General features: G+C 35.7%; 1 protein-coding gene across 1 annotated transcript; it reads left to right on the top strand.

Annotated features, from left to right (window-relative positions):
- Positions 1-328: 328 nt before the first annotated feature.
- Positions 329-24,746, top strand: LOC114251907 (signal-induced proliferation-associated 1-like protein 2). Its single transcript, XM_089731649.1, has 15 exons — positions 329-1,309; positions 5,543-5,776; positions 6,368-6,650; positions 6,732-7,332; positions 7,829-7,964; positions 8,049-8,164; positions 9,076-9,208; positions 9,939-10,106; positions 11,364-11,533; positions 12,825-12,987; positions 13,558-13,676; positions 14,127-14,264; positions 15,060-15,161; positions 17,017-17,157; positions 18,179-24,746. Exons 1-15 carry the CDS (start codon positions 682-684, stop codon positions 18,287-18,289), a joined length of 3,243 nt encoding a protein of 1,080 aa, XP_089587775.1. The 5' UTR covers positions 329-681; the 3' UTR covers positions 18,290-24,746.
- Positions 24,747-24,917: the final 171 nt, after the last annotated feature.

The raw sequence follows: 24,917 nt of genomic DNA, 5'->3' as shown, positions 1-24,917 counted from the left end.
TTCTTTAGGTTTAAATATTGCGGTTATAACGGTGATTTAATAGCTGTTTAATATCTGTGAAAGTGCACAAATGTGGGAAAATGAAACAAAGCCGCTGGACGTAACTTCTCGGGATCCTCCAAAAAGTTTACTAAAAAAATCTAAGTAAATGACCATCATTTTACTGAGACATTTAATTTCATCGCAGTTGATTAATGTCTCAAATAAATCATCTTCATTTCATTTCCCTCCATATTATCATTTTTCATAAAAATAAGAATTTAAATTAAAATAAGACATGACCTAAAGGTCTTAGTTACCAGGTCATAAAATCCCTTCAAAAGAAAAACATGATCTGTGTATTCTTTCATTCAAGAAATGTAATTTGTACAATATTATTTTTGTGTTTTAAACGTTTTGGTTAATATTAGTCACGTATTAACTAGTACCTGTCATAAAAGTGCACCAAAACATTCGGGAAAGAATCAAAATGAGCAATCATGTAACTTAGCTCTAATAATTGTAACAATCGTATAATTTAATTTGTTGAAATTCATCAAAAATATCCTTATTTATGAAATTGTATCAAATTAAAACCCATAAATTCCCAAAAAAGTTGCGGTCCAATTCCGAACGAATAAGAAGAAAAAAATTCAAGTGCTTTTAAAATGAAGTAGGTAGTCTTATACAAAAAAATATGCCATGTATGCTCCAGACCAGAGAAGAAAGGAAACGAGAGATGTTATATATCGCAGCAATTCGAGCCTTGACTTGATATACACCGAGCATTCCACCGGAAACGGCTTAAGACGTGAATATGGAAGTCACGGATCTATCGACGTGATAGGTGGAGCAAACGACAGATTTCCAGCAATGGTTCATAATTACAATGGAATATCAACGCCTGAAAAGCATCCAGGCTTAACCAAAGCGAATGAGCGCTTTACTGAAGTGAACAGTGATCATGCAGACGGACCCACGCCCCGTTCAAGTGCCAGTCCCAAAACTAGACTGAAACTAAACAAACTGTGGGGTGCAGCTTCTGGAACCCGACCACAACTCGATGAAGTATCAGTCTCAAGTGTTACAGATGTTTCTAAAAGGAAGCAATTTGCTCACTATGACTGTCAATCATTAATGACTAATTTGAATTATGCTGCTAAAGTCCGTGGTGAACTGCTTAGTCGTAGACGCAACACAACTACTGGTGCATCTGCTGCATCTGCAACCAGAGGACTTCCATCAGGTGAAGATGCTTTAGGAGACACAGGGGATGGTAGATCAAATGAGCTACTTGAGAGCTGTCCGTACTTCAGGAACGAGCTAGGAGGTAAATTTTATATTATTTTCTTAAAATACTAAATTGAGTACAATAATACCTATTATAATTATAATTTCTGTGGTCTGTCATTGCTAATAGCTAAAAAAATCATAAAACTTTTACTAATAACTACAAATCAATGAGCTGTGATAGAAATGCCCATTCCTCACAAACTTTCACCTCCATAATGAAATAAAAAATACATGTGATGTTTGGTAAATAGTATGGATGATCATTTTAAGACATTTAAAAATAATTTGCTTAATAATAGTAAAACCCATATTTGAAACCAGATTAAACAAGTAGTAATGACAAAATTATTGTGAACTACTTCATCTAAACACAAATTTCTGCATTAAAACATTTTATGTCATATTGACAGTACATTAATATACTAGCGACCCGCCCTTGCTTCGCTTTGGAAACATTAAATTTTATTATTGATGAGTCCTGCGGTGACGCCGCGGGGTGAAGCTAGTCTTAAAAAAAGTAGCCTAAGTTACTCCTTATATCATCAGCTACCTATCAGTGAAAGTCTCATCAAAATCGGTCCAGACATTCCAGAAATTAGCTGGAATATACAGACAGACAAAAATTGTAAAAAATGTTATATTGGTGTATATACCGTATATATATTCATATGCATGTAGTAAAAAGCGGTTATTTCAATATTACAAACAGACACTTCAATTTTATTTATATGTATAGATACTGTAGTGAGAGCAGATGGAGTTATAGAAATTATTAAAAACACTGCTAAATTTGTCATATGAAATGCTGTAAATTTGTGGCTTTTACAACTTTTTCCTTGAATTATATGAACACTCAGAAATTTGAATGGTCATCGTGGTAAAATAAAGTAATATCTAAATATTCATGAGCACTGTTTTCCTTGTTTTCTATATTGATACAATTTTAATAACTACAGCTGTAAACATTGTACTTAGATTACTAATCAAAGCAACAACTAAAGAATATTTGCATTTATTGCAAGCAGTCCAAAGAAAACTATCATCCTAAAGTTCATTTCATTCATAGCTTAAATACATAGCCAACTGACTTAACTTTAATATTGTTGAACATAGAGCTTCTTTAAAACTATGTTTTAAACTCGAAATAAAATGATGTAATTTAAAATGTTACAATAATAAACAGTGCACACAACTAGTACTGTACTCTAGTTGTATCTATTGTTTGGACTGCGAATAAGGTGACATGAAAATTCCTTTCTCACATCTACATTGTTCTCAGAGTAATTATGTATTTATGAGTAATGGGTAAAAACATTATATTAATTGCCTTATCTTGTTACTTATAAAGAAATGTTACATTAAGACTATTTCATAAATATAAATTATATACAATTCTAAGAATTTTTGCAACATTTTTACTAAATATGTAATGCAATGTGGTTTGTAATCAATACTATGCTAGTAAGTTAATAAGCTAAGTATTTGTTAGTAAAATACTTTTGACCTCTACAGGTTGTCCAATATCTACTACTAACATTATTATAGTTGTAATCTCAAGGCTGTTCAGCCTAATAAAATAAATAAAATTGTTTTGGCTTGCTTAAATGTCAGAATCAATCAATTACAGAATATATTTTGGTGACAAAATAATGTAATAATGAAAATATTTTAAATGATAAACCTTTAATGGCCGTCTGGTGTAGTGGTAAGTGACATGGTCACTACACAAGGGGGTCGCGGGTTCGAATCCCGCCAAGAAAAGATATTTGTATGATAAATATAAAAATATATTTTCCAGGGTTATGGATGTATATTAAATATATGGATGTATGTATATATGTGTATAATAAAAATATTACATTTATTTCCGTTATCTGGTACCTATAACACAAGTTCTTTACGAACTTACCACGAGACCAGTTAACGTGGCGTGATTGTTAGTAAATATTTATTTATTTTTTAACTCTTTAAAATTAATTCTGTAATTTAAACATTAATTGATAATATTCACCGCTTTTGGTCCACCGATTGATTTAAGTAGGTACTCCTACACTGCCACAGCCCACAGTAAGTCCTTTAAAATGTTTTTTATTTATTAATGCTTAGATGGGTAGACGAGTTCACAGCCCTCCTGGTGTTAAGTGGTTACTGGAGTCCATAGACATCTACAACGTAAATGCGCTCACCCACCTTGAGATATAAGTTCTAAGGTCTCAGTATATTTACAACGGCTGCCCCACCCTTCAAGCCGAAACGCATTACTGCTTCACGGCAGAAATAGGCGGGGTGGTGGTACCTACCCGTGCGGCTTCACAAGAGAACCTATCACCAGTAATTACGCAAATTATAATTTTTGCGGTTTTGATTTTTTTTACACGATGTTATTCCTTTGCCGTGAAAGTCAATCGTGAATATTTGTTAAGTACGTCTTTCATCAGAAAAATTGGTACCTCGCACCGGCACAGTTGTGTTACTAGATACGAATGCACTATCCTTAAGGCCATGACCATAAGACAATATTAATCAACAACTTTTTAATTTCTTGAATGCTATAATCAACTATAAATATTATGTACCTTAATACCTGCAATTTTATTTTATGATATTTATTCATCAAGTTGTCTTCTGACGTAGGCTTTCTCTAGTCTATTAAATTTTTCTTTACCTTTGCTTAAATCCCTGACAATGAGTTGAGATTATGTTATGTCTACACCACTCAATTTAAAAATTATCAAACATGTTTAAAAGAAACGATTAAATATACTTAGTCTGGCCATAAATACTGTTACAAAGGAAAACAAAAAAATCTATGGCAAATAACATTTATTACTTTTACAATGTGTTAGTTTAATACATAAATATAAAACAATTTAAAGTATCAAAAGATTATTCGAAGTGGTCTCCATTGACTGCAATACAGTCCTTTAAACGTTGCGGCCAGCTATCAATAGAAGCACGCACTCTTTCCAAGGGAAAATTTTTCACTGCCAATCGTACGGATTGTTTTAGGGACTGCAAATTATCATGGCGTTTAGAGCAAGCCGTACTCTCTAAAACTGATCATAAATCATAATCCAGCAGATTAAGATCGGGACTAGACGACGGCCAGTCTTCAGCTCTGATGAAGTCCGAAACGTTCGTTTCCAACCAAGACTGCATAGACCGAGCTTTATGACCTGGCGCCGAATCTTGCTGGAAGGACCATTCTTGATTATTGAACATGATGTTGTTAAGGGGCTTCAGTACCTTCTCAAGAATGGTATCTTGATACACTTGTGCCGATGTTTTGATACCTTTTTCACAAAAGTATGGCCCAGTCACTCCTTCATAGCTAATACCCCACCAAACCATCACTGAAGTCGGATAGTACCCACGTTGCACTCTGTCGCCTAATTGGGAAGCTTCCTTAGAGCTTTGAGCATAAACACGGTCATTTTGTTTGTTAAAATGTTGCTCAATTGTAAAAAATTTCTAATCCGTAAACAAAATTTTTCTATGACCTCCCTTTGCGTACCGCTTCAGTAGTTATTTCGATTTTACCACCCTATTCTCTTTTAAATTATCAGTTAAGAAATGACCAGTACGTCTCTCTATATGCTACGTCTACGTATGCTACGTATGCTACGTCTATAGGCTGCAAGTCCTAAGTCATCTTTTAAAATACGCGACATGGTTCTAGGTGCTATCTTCATCTCCCGAGATAAAATCTTTTGCTTTCGGACAGGATTTCTTCGAATTCTTTCCCTTACTGCTTTTACCACCTTTTTCGTACGAACACTACGTGGACGGCCAGATCTTTTTCTGTCACAAGCAGAGGCGGTCTCATTGCACCCCTATTAATAGCCCAGTACACAAACATTTTACTAATACCAAGCGTATGGAGAGTTTTAAAAATTGCATTTGGCTCCATACCTACTTTGTGTAATGCAATCACAGCGATTCGGTTCTCTTTATCACCCCACTCCATTTTAATATCGAAAAATATTGTACAATGTATTGGCGCCAAAATGAGAAAACTCAATGAGCAATCATATAAAAATGACAGATTCCAAATTCAAATGTAATATTTTGTTTATTTTTAATTGTAACAGTATTTATGGCCAGACTAAGTATAATCATTATTAATAAACATAGTAATCTACCAAAGCAGAGATTATCGCGATTACGATTAAGTACTTACAAAATTTAAAGAAAAAACATTATTTTGAATTAGTAATTTGTAAAACGTTCGACTTTAATCGCATCAACAATAATTAAATATTTTTATTAGGGGAAGAAGAACGATGTGTGTCATTATGTTGGCGTACTGCACGTGGAGCTATCATAGGACAGGCGGGTGGTTGGCATCGGCCTCGGACGTCGTACGGTATTTCAATGCTGGAGTTCCCACCGGGTCATTCACATTGGCGAAACGGCTGCCCTTTCGTAAGGTCAATGGCACCACTTCCAATCGAAAGTCAAGATCTAGGTGCTTTATACTATCGAAACTATTTCTACAACCAACGTAAGTATCCCGTAATTCTAATGTTCAGTTTGTAAGATGAGACATCTGTTATAATATAGAAAAGAAAAAAAAACACGACCTTATGTCTTAATTTAGGTAGGGGAATTAACTTTGTGTTACTGTGTTCGTGGTCTCTCGCGAACTACTAGTGCTATTCTTCCACATTTGAATAATGTACCAACTGCAATTTCACTGTCTATAAAACTATTTCTTGTCATCTACTTTTCTTTGCACACAGAAAATGGTTTTCAGATTGAAGTCAATCCTGATGTCTGTCGTCATGTGAGATCACATAATAAGCCTAAGCATAATAACACCTTCATCCTTAATATATCCCAAAAATGATTCCAACATAATAAAAGTTCAATTTCAAATTGCAATGTATTAATTGGCAACTGGATGGTTTATGTAACTGTAATTTTGTGAATCAATTAATCAAATTAACGTCTTGCAGCCAAATTTAAACAAGTGAAAATATACTTTCTAGTTATGCAAATAAATTTTATTTTAAATATTTACATTTTCATAAAAAAATATATATTATTAACGAGTGTAGACCAATGCTATACCTATTGAAATTTAAATCCTCAGCGCACCAGAACTGGTTCGGAATGGATGACATCCTCGGACCAGTAGCAGTTTCCATAAAGAAAGAACGTGTTGAGTTACGACGTGGCAACACCGACGCATCGGCGCCCCTATCCCAACTCGTATGGCAATACCGCCTACTCATACGGACTTCCGAATTGCTCACCTTACGCGGATCCATACTCGAAGATGCTTTAATAAATATTAAACAAACAAACAGCGCTTCTTATAACACAAAAGAAGTTTTGGAATATGTTGCGCCGGAGTTACAACTTAACTGCCTAAGGTTTTTGATTTTTTTTTAAATAATCGTATTTCCAAATAATCCAATTAAATATTCAAATTTTAAAAAATCATCCCTTTTCAGACTGGGGATCTCAAACAGAGGTGCAGAAGAGCAACTATTACGATTAGACGAACAATGCGTAACACGACATTATAAAGTAGGAGTTATGTACTGTAAAAGTGGCCAATCAACTGAAGAAGAAATGTATAACAACCAGGAAGCTGGCCCAGCATTTGTTGAATTCCTTCAAATGTTGGGGCAAACCGTTAGATTGAAAGATTTCGACAAGTACAAAGCTGGCTTAGACAATAAAACTGATTCGACCGGGCTTTATTCTGTATTCAGTACTTATCAAAGCTGCGACATTATGTTTCACGTGTCAACGATGCTTCCCTACACACCGAATAACAGACAGCAACTGTTAAGGAAACGACATATCGGAAACGATATCGTAACTATAGTATTTCAGGAGCCCGGCGCCGCCCCCTTCACCCCGCGCAATATTCGTTCACAGTTTCAACATGTCTTTATAGTTGTCCGAGCAATAGATCCATGTACGGACCACACTCACTACAGTATAGCTGTTAGTCGTGCTAAAGAAGTGCCTTTATTTGGCCCCCCGGTAAAAGACGGTGCTGTTTATCCCAAAGGAGAAGCCTTTACCGATTTGCTTTTAAGTAAGGTAAGTAATAAATAAGTATTCAATAAAAAGGGTGCGTGTAGTTATGTACGCGCGTAAGAAGTTATACTTTATTTTTATTAAATTTATTTCTTTTTTTATAAATATTAAATAATTAATAATAAATATTAAACGTTAATAATTTAATAATATTTAGTATGAATTATATTAAATAATAATGTTGTCATTTATATTACTAAAAAATGAATGCTAATAATACTTTTTTTACGAGTGTACGTGCGCGAAAGTTCACCCGCGGCTATATTCAGACTCGCCAAGTTACGTCGGTCGTATTGTAGTGAGCGATTTAGTGGGCAACTTCATTTCTGTTAATTTTGTGTCACGGTGCGCGCGCATCGTAAAATTTCACTCTCATAAATTTTTCATAACGCGCCTAAAGAAGTATAACTTCAAAAAACTTAAATGTATTTTTCGTAATTTATTAAAAGTTATAAAATAGTTATTTTAAAATACAAAGTATGGATATGTTCATTTCCAGGTAATAAATGGCGAAAATGCTGCAATACAATCACCAAAGTTTAGTACAATGGCAACACGTACTCGCCAAGAGTATCTAAAAGACCTTGCGAAGAATTACATCACAGCTACCACAGTTGAAACCGGTCAAAAGTTTTGTAAGTACATTCTACGTAATAAAAAAAAAAATTAAAAGCATAAGAAAGCAAATTAGAATTTAATATGTATCTAAATTTTTTCAGCATTATTCTCATCATTGCTAATGAAAAGTGGAAGTAATTCCGCGAACAGCACGATGGTAGCTCGCGTGGATAACTGTACTAACGACGTTCTGGTGGGCGGTGCGCTTTGCTTTCATGTAAGTCGTCATCTTGGGTTAAAATAATGGCAAAAAAATCGTTTTAACTAGTAACAAATAAATATAAATGTTGAAATTGTAAAAATCAGTAGTTTTAAGTGATTATGTGTTTATCAAAACCATCTTAGCTAAGATTGTAAACAAATCATAAACATTTAATATGCCTTAAAATTTCAAAATATGTATTCCTAAATTTTCAAAAGTTTTTGGCAGTTCAGAAATGAAAAGCTTTGAGATAGTTATTTTTTGTAGAGAAATACTTGTGCCTCTCGCAAAATAATTTGTCTGGGACATAAAGAATGTATCATCAAAAGTGGGTTCTGTTTACTATACTATATTTAGTATACAGTAACACAGTGTAAGGGGACTCTGGTCAACATATCAAATCTAATGAACTGCCATATGCCTACTTGTAGCAATCGTGTAATAAAAATCAAACCCGCAAAATTATAATTTGTGTAATTACTGTTGGTAACACCTCTTGTGAGTCCGCATGGGTAGGTACCACCACCCTGCCTATTTCTGCCGTGAATGAGTAATGCGTTTCGGTTTGAAGGGTGGGGCAGCTGTTATAACTATACTGAGACCTTAGAAGTTATATCTCAAGAAGGATGGCGCGTTTACGTTGTAGATGTCTATGGGCTCCAGTAACCACTCAACACCAGGGGGCTGAGAGCTCGTCCACCCATCTAAGCAATAAAAAAAATACAAATATATTTCAATCATACTTTGGTTACCGTGAGGAAAATTAAATGAAATAATGAATTTACTATGTTTAAATTTGTGTTAATTTTCTTGTTTTTATTTATAGCGGCTTTTTGCACTTAATTTTGTTCTTTTTGATATTTTTAATTATGTATTTCATATTTTTAACCGTATGGATGAATAAAGAAAGCCGTTTAATTGTTCAGGTTCATGTGCAAGATGAAGGTGCTGGTGGAACATTAGTAGAATGTATAATGGGAATTTCGGCTGATACTATAGTGTTTGTTGAAGATTTAAATCGACAAATTATCCTAGTTTTGCCAACTGCTTCGCTGCTTGGTAAGAATTTGAGTATTAAAATTTCCATACATCGAAACGAACATCAATATAAGCAATTTTTAACAAAGATCATTAACTTGGACATAGGGGTTTCCACACCATAGTTATTAGAAATTTCAAAGTACTCATTCGTGACTGTGATACAAATGAAGTCGTCGTGGCCTTAAGAATAAGACGTCCGGTGCATTCGTATCTAGCAATGCAACGGTGTTCGAATACCGCAGGCGGCTTTTTCTAATGGAATACATACTTAGCAAATGTTCACGATTGACTTGCACAGTGAACAACATCGTGTAATAAAAATCAAACCCGCAAAATTATAATTTGTATAATAACTGGTGGTAGGACATCTTGCGAGTCGGCACGGGTAGATACCACCACCCTGCCTATTTCTGCCGTTAAGTAATAATGCGTTTCGGTTTGAAGAGTGGGGCAGTCGTTGTACTGTAAAAACAGACCTTACAATTCGTATCTCAAGGCAAGGCAGGCAGGTGGCGGCATTTACGTTCTAAATGTCTATGGGCTCCGTCAACCACTTAATATCAGGTGGGCCGTGAGCTCGTCCACACGTCTAAGCAATAAAAAATATATACTTGCAAATATAGACACATATAGACATGATCTATCCATAGTGACTGAACCTGTTTCAAATTGTCAGACTAAAAAGTTTTAATGGTCGTTTTCAATGAAAAAGATGAAACAATTGGAATTAATTAAGGTTATTTTCCAGGTTGGGTGGTGAGCAGCGGCTGGGTCCGCGTGTACTACCACCGCGGTGAGAGCGTGCGCGTGCAGGGCTGCTCCGACCCGCTGCTGCGGAGACTGGCCAGCGTCGCGCCGCCGCACGCGCATGCGCTCTCCGAGATCACGCTGGAGAGAGGAGCCGCTGCACAACTTGGTCTCTAACATTATTTACATTACTTTTTGTAGGACCTCTTGTGAGTCCGCACGGGTAGGTTCCATCACCCTGCCTATTTCTGCCGTGAAGCAGTAATGCGTTTCGGTTTGAAGGGTGGGGCAGCCGTTGTAACTATACTAGAGGCCTTAGAAATTATATCTCAAGGTGGGTGGCGCATTTACGTTGTAGATGTCTATGAGCTTCAGTAGCCATTTAACACCAGGCGGGCTGTGAGCTCGTCCACCCATCAAAGCAATAAAAAAAACCTGCTTAAATAGAAATCCACAGACAAAAGTAATATAAGACAACTATTGGTGATTATCATCAACATAATAGTAAAAGATAACTCAATAACTGTTTAAATGTTGTATAGTTTTTTTTCGTGCAACTGGCAGCTCTGAATTTAGACACTTGTCAGCTACGGCTATTCCAATTATTATAAATAGAAAGTTGCATAAAGAACGCATTATCATTGTGCCTGCCAATTCCTGCCAACGCCTTCACAATTAAGAGTTTTTTTTAAGGGATTTTATGACCTGGTAACTAAGACCTTTAAGTCATGTCTTATTTTAATTTATATTCTTATTTTTATGAAAAATGATACTAAGGAGTGAAATCAATTGAAATGAAGATGATTAATTTGTGACATTAATCAACTGGGATGAAATTAAATGAAATGAGATGAGATAATATGGGATGAAATATAACTTCAGTAAAATGGTAGACATTTACTGAGATTTTTTCAGTGGACTTTTCGGAGGATCCCGAGAAGTTACGTCCAGTAGCTTTGTTTCAATTACCCACATTTGTGCATTTTCATCGATATTAAACACTTAATAAACCACCATTATTACACATTTAAACCTGAAGAAACACTAAATAGACAAAATAAAACAAATAGCACAACTCCACTCCTCGCGTTCCCGCCAAAAAGCCTCCACAATTAAGAGTAAAGATATGCTGAGTTGCCAACTTCGTGGTACATTTGGTCGAAAAAAAAACAGCCTTCGCCTCGCAAACCGCCGGCCTAAACGAAAGTGTTACCGAGATCCCGTAAAACATCAATTCAGCATAGTTCATAGGAAATTTTAATAATATTAATTAATGTTAATAATTATGCCTGTTTGAACTAAAAAAAAATCTTTGTTATCGAAAACTCTATAGCTTTACATAAACGTTAAAAACAAATCACAAAGTCGGAGTTTTTTTTTTGATCAACTAATATTATGATAAGCTTTATTTGTGATTAATTTTTAGGTTTCCATGTCCAACCAGATGGCTTAGTGACGGCAGTCGAAGGCGGAGGATGTGCAGATAGAGCTGGCATACGTCGCGGCGCCCGGCTGCTGGAGGTGTGCCGCGCCGCTGTTGTAGCGCTCAACCATGATCAACTCGTAGATCTGCTCAAAACATCTGACCCGGTCACTGTGAGTCCGCACGGTCCCGCTTAACACGCACAACTCACTAGCTATGAGACAATAGGTCTAGAAAGCAATATTTAACAGCACATATTCGAGTGATAATTCGCGGAATAAATTATTTCTGGTTGACCGATCTAATGTAGCTAATCTTAAAATAACACTTGAAACTCTGTAAGTAACTCTAATGTTACAGGCATATTATTATGATGAGGTCCGCTGTTTTATGTTTTCTATTCGTGAAGAGTTGTATTATAATATCCATTTGTCACAATAATACGTCAAGATACGTATGACGCGTTACGTTTCTGATGAGAGTTATATTAATACGAACATATCGAGGGGTGAAAGGCTACTTGGTTTAAGTGACTTTTCGCTTGACACACGAAATTTATCTTTGTAATTAAAGGTCTTATTTGGTATCTATTAGCATAAAAAATTCGATGTTTTTAAATGACCTTCAATTATGTTTACATCTATACTAATATATAGAACTACAGTGGTTTTTACGGATGCTCCGTTATAACTACTGAACCATGCATCCGATTGACTTGAAACTTGGTCATCATCATCATCATCATCATCATCATCATCATCATCATTTCAGCCTATCGCCGTCCACTGCTGAACATAGGCCTCTCCAATAGATTTCCAGTGCGACCGGTTCATTGCCACCTGCATCCAACGAGACCCAGCGCTTTTTACTAGGTCGTCGGTCCATCTAGTAGGTGGCCGTCCCACACTGCGCTTGCCAGTACGTGGTCGCCACTCAAGGATCTTTCTGCCCCATCGACCGTCCTCTCTTCGTGCTATGTGGCCGGCCCATTGCCACTTCAGTTCACTACTTCTACAGCCTATGTCAGCAACCTTCGTTTTTCTACGGATCTCCTCATTTCGGATTCGATCACGTAGAGAAATGCCGAGCATAGCCCTCACCATAGCTCGCTGCGCGACTTTGAGCCTTCTAAAAAGATCCCTAGTGAAGCACCATCCATGGTATGGTATCCATGTAGAAAATACATGTTATTAATGGATAGGCTAATATTTATATGAGTCTGGACTCCCTACACCAGTTGCGGGGGCGTTAATGATAAGAATCTTTGTGGGGGTGAGATATTATAATGTTAATTTTAAATGCCCAGCAAAGCGGGTACCCGTCCGCTAGTCATTCAATATAGCTGAAAAAGTTTTTTTTTAAATAATATTTTTACCAAATTTTAAACATTAAATGGTTCTCCTGTTGAAAAATGCCGCATAAACCAAATAGCGTTTCACCGCTCGATGTAAATGAATGTCGCAGGTGCGAGTAACGTTCGCGTCGGGTCTGAAGTGTCAGTGCGAGACCGGCGGCGAGGAGTGGGCGGCGCAGGCGCGGGCCGACGCGCAGCAGCCGGCGCGCGGCCGCCGGGCCTACGAGCGGGGACACTCGCCGCCCAGATCCGACAGTTCCGGATACGGCACAGGTCCGACACCTATTCACATGTACTCCAGCTTAAAGGCTAGCATTAAAATACTACGACTTTTATGAAGAAACCGGGGACCAATTGGACGTGGGTCTCATTCAGATTGTGATAGCCTAGTTTCGATAACCGATAGTCGATAGTGGAAAATTTATCTGCATTAAAAAAGTATGGGAAGGATAAATATAACTTTTTTTTCCTACCTATTCTAGTAACCTCGAGGGGTTATTCTAGATTCACCGAGCTAAGTAGGTGAGCTCACAGGGCTCAAACCTGGAGTGTTGCTAACACTGGCCCTAGCAAGAGCAGCGCTTCGCAAAATCGACCACCGGATCGGAAACGCAACCCACTGAGAAGATCTGGCGAGAAACTCAGTGGGCTGTGTCTATGGGTCTGATTCTAATTTACTCGTCGAGCCCTTCGTCGCAAGCGATGGGTTCGCTTGAGGTACCTAAAAGCAACGTTAATGGATCGGGAGGATCCGTAATGAGGTTATCAATGACATTATTGCTTAAATATATTATGTAGTTTCAAAATCAGAAATTTTGATGTTTAATAATAAATATACTGCAGGAGGATCGGGTCGCAGCGGTCGACGGTCGCCGGACGGTGTGCGGCGCCGCTCGCACGACGACTCGTCGCCGCGCCACTCTCGGCAGAAACGGTCCTCCGCCAATACCAGCTCGCTTACGGTAACTAAACACTTTGTTACATACAATACCGCTACTGCTAATTAAGCATTAGCTAGTTGAAATGCCCAAAACAACTTAGAGCAGCTGAAAAAACGAATGGAAGCTGCAACTAGGGTTATCACCTTTTTTAATACGCTTTTATTAGCTTCAGATGTATGTATATTTGTAACAGAATCTTTGAAAATGATTTTGACCCCTTCAAAACGTCGGATTAACTCGAAATTTGGTAAAAATTGAAATTTAACTAAAAAATAAATTAAAAATAAATAATAGTTTTAAAAAACTAACAAAATACGCTTACTTTTTTTTACAGTAAAATCATTTTTTCGTACACTATTTTTAATTCAAAATTTTTTTCTATTTTTTTGTTGGATTTTCTATAAAAACGTATTTTTTTTTGTTTTTTTTTTAATTTTTTTTTTTTCTGTATTCTCGATATTCTAATAACAGGAGGAACTGATGCGGCTGATGGACGCGGAGCTGGGGCCGGGGCGCTTGGAGAGCAGCGCGGCGCCGCTCCCGCTGCCCGACGCCACCGCGCTCGACTGGGCCGCGCTCGTGCACACCGCCACGCGCGCCATGTTGCAGGTACCTTACACTCCATCTGCTTCTTGTTCATCTAACCAATCAGCGTTTATAATTTGACAAACTCATACCTTTCTACTGCTGGTAGGACCTCTTGTGAGTCCGCGCGGGTGGGTACCACTATCGTGCCTATTTCTGCCGTGAAGCAGTAATGAGTTTCGGTTTGAATGCTGGGGCAGCCGTTATAACTATACTTAGGACCTTAGAACTAATATCTCAACGTGGGTGGCGCATTTACGTTGTGGATGTCTATGGGCTCCAGTAACCACTTAACACCAGGTGGGCTGCGAGCTCGTCCACCCATCTAAGCAATAAAAAAAAACGGTGCGATATCGTAACAATGCTACCACGTAAGTGTACTAATAATATTTCTAACTATCCGCGTTCCCATCATACGAACTCAAATAATCCATACTACCTGGAGCCACTGCGGTCATCCACAGTGCGTTTCCAGAGATCATTTTTGCCACGTACCATCCGGCTTTGGAATGAGCTCCCCTCTACGGTGTTTCCCGAGCGCTTTGATATGTTCTTCTTCAAACGAGGCTTATGGAGAGTACTTAACGGTAGGCAGTGACTTGACTCTGCCCCTGGCATTGCTGAAGTCCACAGGCAATGGTAACCACTTACCATCAGGTGGGCCATATGCTCGTCTGCCTACAAGAGCAATAATTTTGTTTTAATTATTAAATGTTTTGCAAGATGTCTTACTTAAAACAAAGTTAGAAAAACAACTCGACATTAAATACTAGCAATCAGCCCTACATAACCTTGAAATTAATATAGATTTCCTTACAGATCTGCGAAGAACATCAATATCCATCAATAGATAATACTGATCCTGCTTTGGAAGCTCTCAGCACGGAACCTATAAACGATTCCTGGTCTGACGTCACACAAGTGAGTTCGTTTGGAATGTATTTTTCGATAGGAAACTTTTACTAGTAGATATTATATAGAATAAAATAAAGATAATCTCAGTAAAAGGGTGTATATGTGGTGGCGGTACTGTACAAAACTGTACACTCATCATCATCTCAGCCTATCCACTGTCCATTGCTGAACATAGGCATATCCAATTGATGTATAGTAACCGGCAAACATCGTGAGCAAATGACCTTGACTGCGCAGAACCGAATTTTAGATCACTTTGGTGGTGAGGGTGAGGCGCGACGGCAGGGGAAATCGTATCGAGCGCGTTATTGGTAGATCAGTCGAACCTTGCGTCCCGCACCGCGCCTTCGTTCCGGTTGCTCCCAAAAGTACGCTTGCGTACAGTGAAAAGTCTATCGTTATAAATCGTTAAGTTATATTTTGTTATAATTGCTTGTTGACTTTGTTGCCATTGCTATTTGTTGAGTGTTTGTTGATTTTTTATAAAAAATACACTATGCCGCGACAAACTGGTGTAGTATTCAAAAGAAAGGGTAGAAAAATTGTGTACGACGTATATTGCTTCATTATAAAACAGGGGAAGAATGATATTATGGAAAAAGTAAAACAGACTTCGGAAGCAACAAAAACATCAGTGAGTACTGTTAGGTGCATTATTAACGAAGCTAAAGGCTCTGGCTTGCTCGCCGTGTTTCGGACTCCGGGTAAGAAAATATCAGGGAAGAAGAAAGTTACCGGAATGGATAGTTTCGTTCAATCTGTAATAAAAAGATGTAATCATAATAACTACATAACAAGCAGCGAAATTCCGTACCGTAGAAAGGCTTCGGAAATTTTAAAGAAGATATACATTTTAATGGCTCGGAATGAAGTTTACGACGAATTATGAAAGAGCTAGGCTTCAGATGGAAAAAAAAAACAGAAAATAATGGGAAGCTGGTAATTGAAAAAAGTAACATTCGATTACTACGAATCGAATATCTTCAAAAAATAATTAATTATAGACAAAAAAGAAGATCGAACCGACCGAGTCGTAAACTACACCGATGAGCCCTATGTCGACTTATCACGATGATGGCGACTCGGGTGATGAAAACAGTGATGATGAAAATGGTCAAGATTATGATAACGAAAAAAAATTACAAATACCAGCTTCGCTTCAACTGAACGAAGACCTGGCAACAGCTCTAGTTTTGATTTAATAGAAGGAATATCTATTTTACCCCAAGATTAAATTATTATAATTATTAACCTATATTTTTTGTTGATGTTCTAATAAATATATAAATAAATACATATGTTGATTTTAATAATTTAATTGCATTATGACGCAGAGTAAATAATGTTTTGGCATGTGAGTGTACCATGCGCAAACTTACCCCCACTACGTCAACAAATGCTCAAGAAGTTTGCCGGCTATTATACAATGCGGCATTAAACATAAAACAGTACATTAACAAAATAAATTCACACAACTTCGCTTCTCACGTCCCCCAATAAGTCTTCGAAAACAATACTATTGCTGAAAAGGCGAAAACCATTCTGAGCTCTGTATACAGGGTGTATTAGAATTATTTTCAAGAACAAATACAGTGAAGCTTAATCAGTAAAGAGTAAAAACAGAAGTGTTCTCTCGTGATTTTTGTTTATTACTTTTAAAGCCTAAATATTTCAATTCTTTATAACATCAAGAAAACAAGGTAACCTTAGGGGCCCGTTAAATAACGATGTTAATAACAGAATTCAAATTACGGTTTTGTTGGAATTTTTTCTTACGCTCTCTAAGTAGTCATGTTATTGAACAAGACGCTTTGTTCGTGAAGACCGTCAAAATCACTAATTCGGCTTGTTGTGTTTGTAGGTGAGTCCGCAGCCGACGGCGAGTGCGGGCGCGGGCACGCCGAGTGCGTGCGCGTGTGCGTGCGGGCTGGCGTCGCGCGTGGCGGCGCTGGAGGCGGACCACGCCGCCGCGCAACGCCACCGCCACCAGCTCGAGGACGAGGTCATTATGAACACTACATACAGTCTGTTCTAAAAATGCTGACTAGTAGAAATCCATCCAGGTCGTTCGGAACATCTTTTGTTTACTTCACTGTACTCGTCTTCACGTATTATTGCCATTCATTGCAGTAGATGGGCAGCTCGTCTACGATCGCACTGAAGGGAAGAGATTAACGAAGCTCTTAGTCGCCAATAAACTTAACTACCAATTGAATTCATAATATCGACTTTATAACTATAATATTCGCTTCGAAATGGAAAAATAAATAGAAATTTGTATAGTTTGTCACTAAATAGAAAAGGTCGCTGAACTAATTTCAAATTTCTTCAATTCAATTGTCAGTGTGTTATTGATTCTTGATTATATACCTACCAACGAATCTACAAATCAACTGGTAGTTAATGGTCCAGAGACTGAGAGTGTAGGACGATTCAGGCAACTACTTATTCCGGGAAAATGCAATGTATTTCATTGATCTTTAATTATAACTTTAACGAAAGTGAAATCGCGAAGCATGTCTAGTAACTAATAGAATAGCTCGAGGAAGTCTTAAGATATCGTTCAGTCTTGTATTCATTATCATCATCAGCCTATAGCAGTCCACTGCTGGACATAGGCCTCTCCAATTGTTCGCCACTGTGCACGATCCTCGGCTTCTCTCATCCAGTTCCTGCCACCCTGCACAGATCACCGCTCCACCGAGTCTGAGGGCGTCCTGCACTGCGTTTTCCAGTTCGCGGTCTCCACTCAAGAACGCGTTTACCCCAACGGCTATCGGTTGTCCGGCTAATATGGCCAGCCCATTGCCACTTCAGCTTACTAATTCGCTGTGCTATGTCTATAACTTTGGTTCTCTGTCGGATCACCTCGTTCCGGATTCGATCTTTCAGAGAAACTCCAAGCATAGCCCTCTCCATAGCTCGCTGAGCAGCTTTAAACTTGTAGACCAGCCCAACCGTGAGTGTCCACGTTTCCGCTCCGTATGTCATATTGTATTGCTTATACAAAATTATGAATGCAGGTACGTCGTCTCCGTCGGCACAACGCAAGATTGCGCGAGGAGTCTGCTCGTGCCGTGCTGCAACTGCGCCACTTCACGCAATGGTTGAAGAGGACAGTCGACAGACAATAACCCATACATCGAATCCTGGACAAGGGATTGCATCTCATAAGCAAAAGGTTCGTTTAATCTATCAATATGTTTAAGGAAACGTACTGAAAATTTAATTTTACATTGCAGTAAACTCAACCCAATTTCAGTAAAAAAATCGTTATTTTTTAACTCAAACAACAACAAAAACAAAATAGCAAACATATAAAATTTAAGAGTAATTTTTGAAGTGAAATTTCTTTAGGTGCGTTGAGAGTAAAATTTAACTCGCGACAGATTCGTTATGACCAGAGAGAAAAGATACAATTTAGTGCGAGCGAGAGTGAAAAAATAGACAGAGCGTCTCACGAACCAATCGACCGTCGAGAGAGAGAAAGGAAAAGCGAGCTAGGTCGTTTCCCTTGTACACAATATTCCCTATTACAAGAGATATTTGATTTAAGAATAAAAATGAAGAAAACCACAATACTACACACCGCAAAAGAAGTTTCACTTCTTTCTCGTGTACCAAGTTGCACGCGCACAATTTTGTTTTTGAGTCCTCTACAATAATGTTGTAACTGGATAAAACAACAGAAGATAATGTGCTCTGTTAAAAACATAATGATGTCTATTGCTCTTATTAGAGTGGGTACAACCTTTGCAGTTCGCACCGTTAATGAACACAGCCGAGCGCGGCTGTTGACCTTTTGTTGAGTTTTGTACAGTTGACATTGCGGACATATGCCCTAAAATTTAAATATCCACAATCATCTATCTGTATATGTACGGTGAAAAGATAAGAATAGATAAGATTATGGTCATTCAGAATTCAATTATCATTAAAGTATGTATAGAAACAATAAGAGTGACTAATAAAAAAAACAATAGATTAAGAACCAAAATGCTTAAGATTAATACCATCGATTTAAGGCTATTCACATGATAGTGATCAAATTTAATTAGTTAATTAAAATGAAAATCAAATTCATTGTATTTCGGATTACAATACGTCAAATCCCTTTTATCGCATTAAACATCCACGTTGTCTAATATTATCGTATATATTTTTGATTTCATTCCATGGTAATAAACAAGTGTTTTTGTTGAAGAATCTAGAACATAAAAATAACGCAAAACAAAATATTTCTGTGTGAAATATCCTCTTAAATTATTCTTATATCAAGTTAGAATTAGAAATTTAAATACATAAAATTTATAAATTTTACGTCAAGTTCACGCTCAAGTGACTAGTCGCAGTGATGTCCGCATGGGGGCTCGCAACGCCCATGGTATTGTCGTTGTTAATATTCAACTACGCTGTCCGTGGTACCACCCATCAGTCATCTTAAGGAGTAAAATAATAAAAAAAACGTTTTCTGTTTCTGAAGTTGGGTTGAATTGATCTTTAGTACACTATTTTTATTTTATAAGTATAAAAATAAATTAATTTAAAGAAAACCTTATGAACATACTGAATCGATTAAATGAACATTATGAGATGGTGGTGAGATGGAGATTGAGTTACAGATAATAGATAATAAGTTTGTGAATTTCAACCTCATAATGCTACTTATATTTCAATTATAGTTGAAATTTACAGCAATCGCAAACGCTATTCGTAAATACGTATGACCCTTAAAACACCAAGCGATGAAAATTAATCTTATGAAATAAATAATATAATAATTATATATATATTATACATATTTATATAGTACGAGACGATGTTTCTGCGCTATGTCTTATGAATTCTGTGCCTTTCGTGCTTCTAGTGAAGCTTTTGTGTTTGCGTAGAATTTAAAAACGTTTTAAACAACAATATAATGTGTTGAAATAATATTGTTTGTACATTTGTTTGTTATCGATGCATTGCTAAGTAGGAATTGTATGCTTATTATCTCAATTGGCTTATACCGGAATGCCGGAAGGTGAAATGTGAATATCGCCATAGGTCAAAATTCGACAAAACTGTACCGATAATCACGTTTGCGTGTCTCATACGTCAAAGGTCACCTGTCAGCTGTCAACAACTAACCATCGAGAAATGGGACGGAGTTGAAATTTGGTCTTTTTATACCGGAATGCTGGAAGGTGAAATATGAATCTCGCCATAGGTCAAAATTCGACAAAACTGTACCGATAATCCCGTTTGCGTGTCTCATACGTCAAAGGTCACCTGTCAGCTGTCAACAACTAACCATCGTTGGAATTTCGTCTTTTTGGCGGGAACGCGAGGAACGAAGTAGTTTGAATATTTTTATTTTGTCTATTTCGTGTTTCTTCAGGTTTAAATATATAGTAACGGTGGTTTATTAACTGCTTAGTATCTGTGAATGTGCACTAATGAGGGAAAGTGATACAAAGCCTCCGGACGTAACTTCTCGGGATCCTCCAAAAAGTCCCTTGAAAAGTCTCAGTAAATCTCATTTCATTTCATTTCATGCGAATTGATTAAGTTTCCTTCCTTTTTTTATTATTCATAAATTGTAAATAATGAAAATGGCGAATTATAAAAATCTTATTACTTGACGCTGGCTAATGCATAAACCAAGCCAAAAAATAAAGAAGAAGAAGACATGGCACGGCTCCGACCAGAACTTTCACTTAAAACGGTTGAATCAAAAAACTTTTTGGATAGTAAGCGGACCTTTAGTGGTATAATCCGAAAAAAAAAATTGATACGACCTTGATACGTGACCTTTTTGACGTTTGAACATTGCGTCTATACGAACCTTTTTTGATACACATCGACGCCACAGTATAATACATTTGGAACATTATTCAAATCTAAATCTTCGTCGTACTTCCATGTTCAGTATTTAAGTTTTTCTATAATAATTAATACAGGTAATGGATACTTCAACGTGAGTATCACAATAGGAGCTTTATTCTTAAGGATCATGCATTAAATAAACTACCAAAATTTTTCAGATTTCAACTGCTAAGATTTTTTAATTTATTTATCCATATAATTTAACGGTACATGCATCGATGTGTTAAATAATTTAGAATAATTAAGTAAGGATTTAAATCTGTAAGGTGAACACCAATTAGCGTAGGATAAAATTAAAGTAAAAAACTTGATTTCTTAACATGTGAGGTGTTGAATATATAGCAGTGTGGCTTCTTAAAAATAAGGAAAGGGCATATAAATACCTATGGCTTTGATTAGTGTTTGCTTAGACAATTAACCGTCATTCATAAAACATCGGCACTTAAAATCGCATAAATTTGTTTTTTATTATCCACCGTCAAAACATTGCTGAAGAAAACATTTATCCGCAGTAGGGAATAATATTTTTAATATATGAGTCGACTATTATCAAAGCCGGCAATCTGACTTTTGGACAATGATTGATAAATCAGAAAAACGAATTATTGACTTTGTATTCCATTGGCAGTCACAAAATTCTTCGGAACGACTTCTTAGATAAATAACAGGTTAACTATTAACCTTTATTTAATGCAGGTTTTGAACCGTATTCTTTGAAGGAGACGATTATATTCAAATCAATCTGTATTGACATATCAATAATTTTTTTTGTCCAAATGCACAGATTGCCACCTTTGATAATAGACGACTCATATATAGTAGTATTGGTGGGCTCTAATATTTAAACGCGAAAATATTTAATTTGAAACCCTGAAAACTTTTGTTTTCTGAACGCCACGTTGTCAAGCGAATTTTTAATCTAAAAGCCTGTGAAACAATACAATCAGTGCAGAATTACAATAAACTGATAAAATGTTGTGCAAAAAAAATCCTTCTAAATATCAAAATGATTTTCTATATATTATTATTTTCATTCTGAAATATATTTGCAGTACCTCAGTAAGTACATTCTCTGAATATAAATATTTTGTAACTTACTTTAAGAAACTCTTTCGTCTTGGTTGTATTATTGTAACTGTAAATATGAGTCTCAAAATTTTAGTTAATTCTGAAAGCTTTATTAGAAAGTTAGTTAGTTTTCTCTCTCGATTGAATTAGCGACGTGCTCTGGAAACGTTGTGTTGCTAATCGGAGTAGCGACGAGACCAGACTTATTAGTATTATCAATAATTATCAATAAGTAATTAACATAATAATTTCTTATTTGTCACATAAAAAATTTATAATAATAAAAAATTTTCAATGCTTAGTTTAAAAATCATGCTTTAATAGCTCTTATATTGTACACTATTCCCCTCTTATACATCGTATTTCTCTCTGATAATGGTTTGCTGGAAGAAAACTCATGAATGAGTTAAGCTCGCCTTTGTAAATGGTATTTAGACATTCTTTAAATCTGTTTTTATTGTATTTTCTTTTTGTGTACAATAAGTATAAATAAAATAAAAATAAAAAGATAGATAAAAAAAAAGCAAAAAATTAATATAAATGTTTAATGGTTTGTTATTCAATATTTTGAGACGATTTAAGCGATAGCTACTGAGAAATCGCCAAAATCGTTTACCCAAATTAAAACTATCATAAATTTACAATACTTTTTTTACCGCTTAAAAAGGTAAACATTTATGCGTCTTAGTAAATTTGAACAACTAGATTACTTGACTCAATTTTGTATTATTATTAAAGTCCAATAGTAAAATTCAAAATTTGTACACATGATTCATGCACATACGGGTTTATGACGTCACATGACGAATCCAATTGCGGGCGGACGTGTGAGAGTGAGGTAATCGAAATTCTGCTTTCACATATGAATGTTTTTTTAAACGCTTAAGCTGCCTCGTGTATTTTTTTATTTATTATTTATGTACTCGATCGATTTACATAATAATTATCGTATTTAGCTGATAAATACAGCTTTAAAATAAATCAGTCAAAAGCAAAAAAACAACTACCAAAATATTTTTGCGCATAATCCGGACGTGTGACTGCCGATATGAATCTACGAAAGGCAAGCTATTTGTTAAAAATAATGAAATGCTTTAACTTATAACTTATTATAATTTCTCGGTATAAGTAATTTAATAGTGACTTTTTTTTTGTAATGCATAATTTTCTTACCAATAATTTATTCTCTAATCAAATTTTCGATTTTTTTTTATATTTGGCTAAGTAGTATGTCGTATTAAAATTCAGTTAAAAAAAAAATTTCATTTATATTTAGTTAATGTACCAAAAGTAATTTATTGTACTTATTAATAAGTCTAAACAATGTTGACATGTTCCTGTTGTTCATTTTTTTTTTTAAATCAAAACATGTCAATTTTGATATAAAACAGTGGTCAGAAGTGACAACGCTATAAATCTTAATTCTGGTGATGGGGGTAGATGTTGAATAAAATAAAATGTAATACACACAATAGCTTAGAACATAATTTAAACTACTTTTACGTTTTGTTGTTACGGACGAAAATTTTCTGTAAAGTAATCGTTGGAAACGTAAAGACGATTAAAAAACGCAAAATTAAAATTTAAAAGTAGTTTTAATTATGTCGATGATTCGCGAAAACCGAAGAAAATGCCTTCGAACACCACTACCATTAAATTGCAAATACTGAAATATTCTCAATGCGTGCCCAGTCAGTCATCTTTACACATATTTTATATTTATAATTATCACGTTACACACTTCATTTCGATACATATTATTTTCAAAAGTTGTTGTTTAACTATACATGTTTTAAAATATTGCACACGATCAAATACGAAATAGGATATTCTATACGATATTACCTGCGGGCTTCTCTCGTCAAACATTTTATATAGATCTAATGTCGTTTCAATATACCAGTTTAAATGTAACTGAACCTTATATTGACTAACCAGAGAAAGCACAATATAGAAAAACTACATATTTATATTAATTATGATCAAATTGACAAACATAAAAAAACAACATGTCTCTTTAACTTTAAAAACCTTAACTTCGTAAGCTGCTAATTAAACTATAAATTGTATAGCAACGTTTATTTTAAAAACTTTAATAAATAAATCTCCCACCATGTTTCTTAGAATACTTTTCTTTAATAATGAATATTAGATTAGTTTAAATTTAAATAGTAATATTTGTTTTATCTTTTCGGCTTGTCCAAATTTTTATGAATTTTTAAGTACAACATTTTTTTACAATTTTTACAAAAAATAAAATATTAGCATGTTTCTCTCCAACTTCCATATAATGCATCACATAGAAACAAAATATCAAAATCGTTAATTACAAAAACTACAAGTGAAAATTTTACCGTTTTCTTTTCGATTCAATTATAATTAAATTATAGCTCTGAATTTGTGATTTCGTTAACTAAATGATTAAATATCATGACTGTTATATATTATCAATTGAACACAAACTTCACAAACAAACAAAGTACCTACATATGTATATATAATTATATTTGGGCAAGCTTTATAATTAAGAACAAAATTGTTACGTAACCAAAGTAATTACTGTTAACCTCCGTTTTGTACTTGGGTTTTTGTAGCAAGTTCGGTATACTTTAAATATTATCGAATACATTCCAATAAATTACCTGTAAACCAGAACAGAGTTTTATTTATACCGCATGTAGCTATATGTACTCATAAATGTCAGGGGATAATTGTAAGAGCCGTTAATTAGTAATATACAAGTATAACTAGTCGGATTGTAAACTGTCAATAAATTGTGAACGGCCAAAAAAGAGGGAGAGACAGAGTCGTGGTCTAAAGGATAAG

This window comes from Bombyx mandarina, chromosome 12, assembly GCF_030267445.1.
Source record: "Bombyx mandarina strain Sakado chromosome 12, ASM3026744v2".
Lineage (NCBI taxonomy): Eukaryota > Metazoa > Arthropoda > Insecta > Lepidoptera > Bombycidae > Bombyx > Bombyx mandarina.
This window is presented reverse-complemented; position numbering and strand designations above follow the sequence as displayed.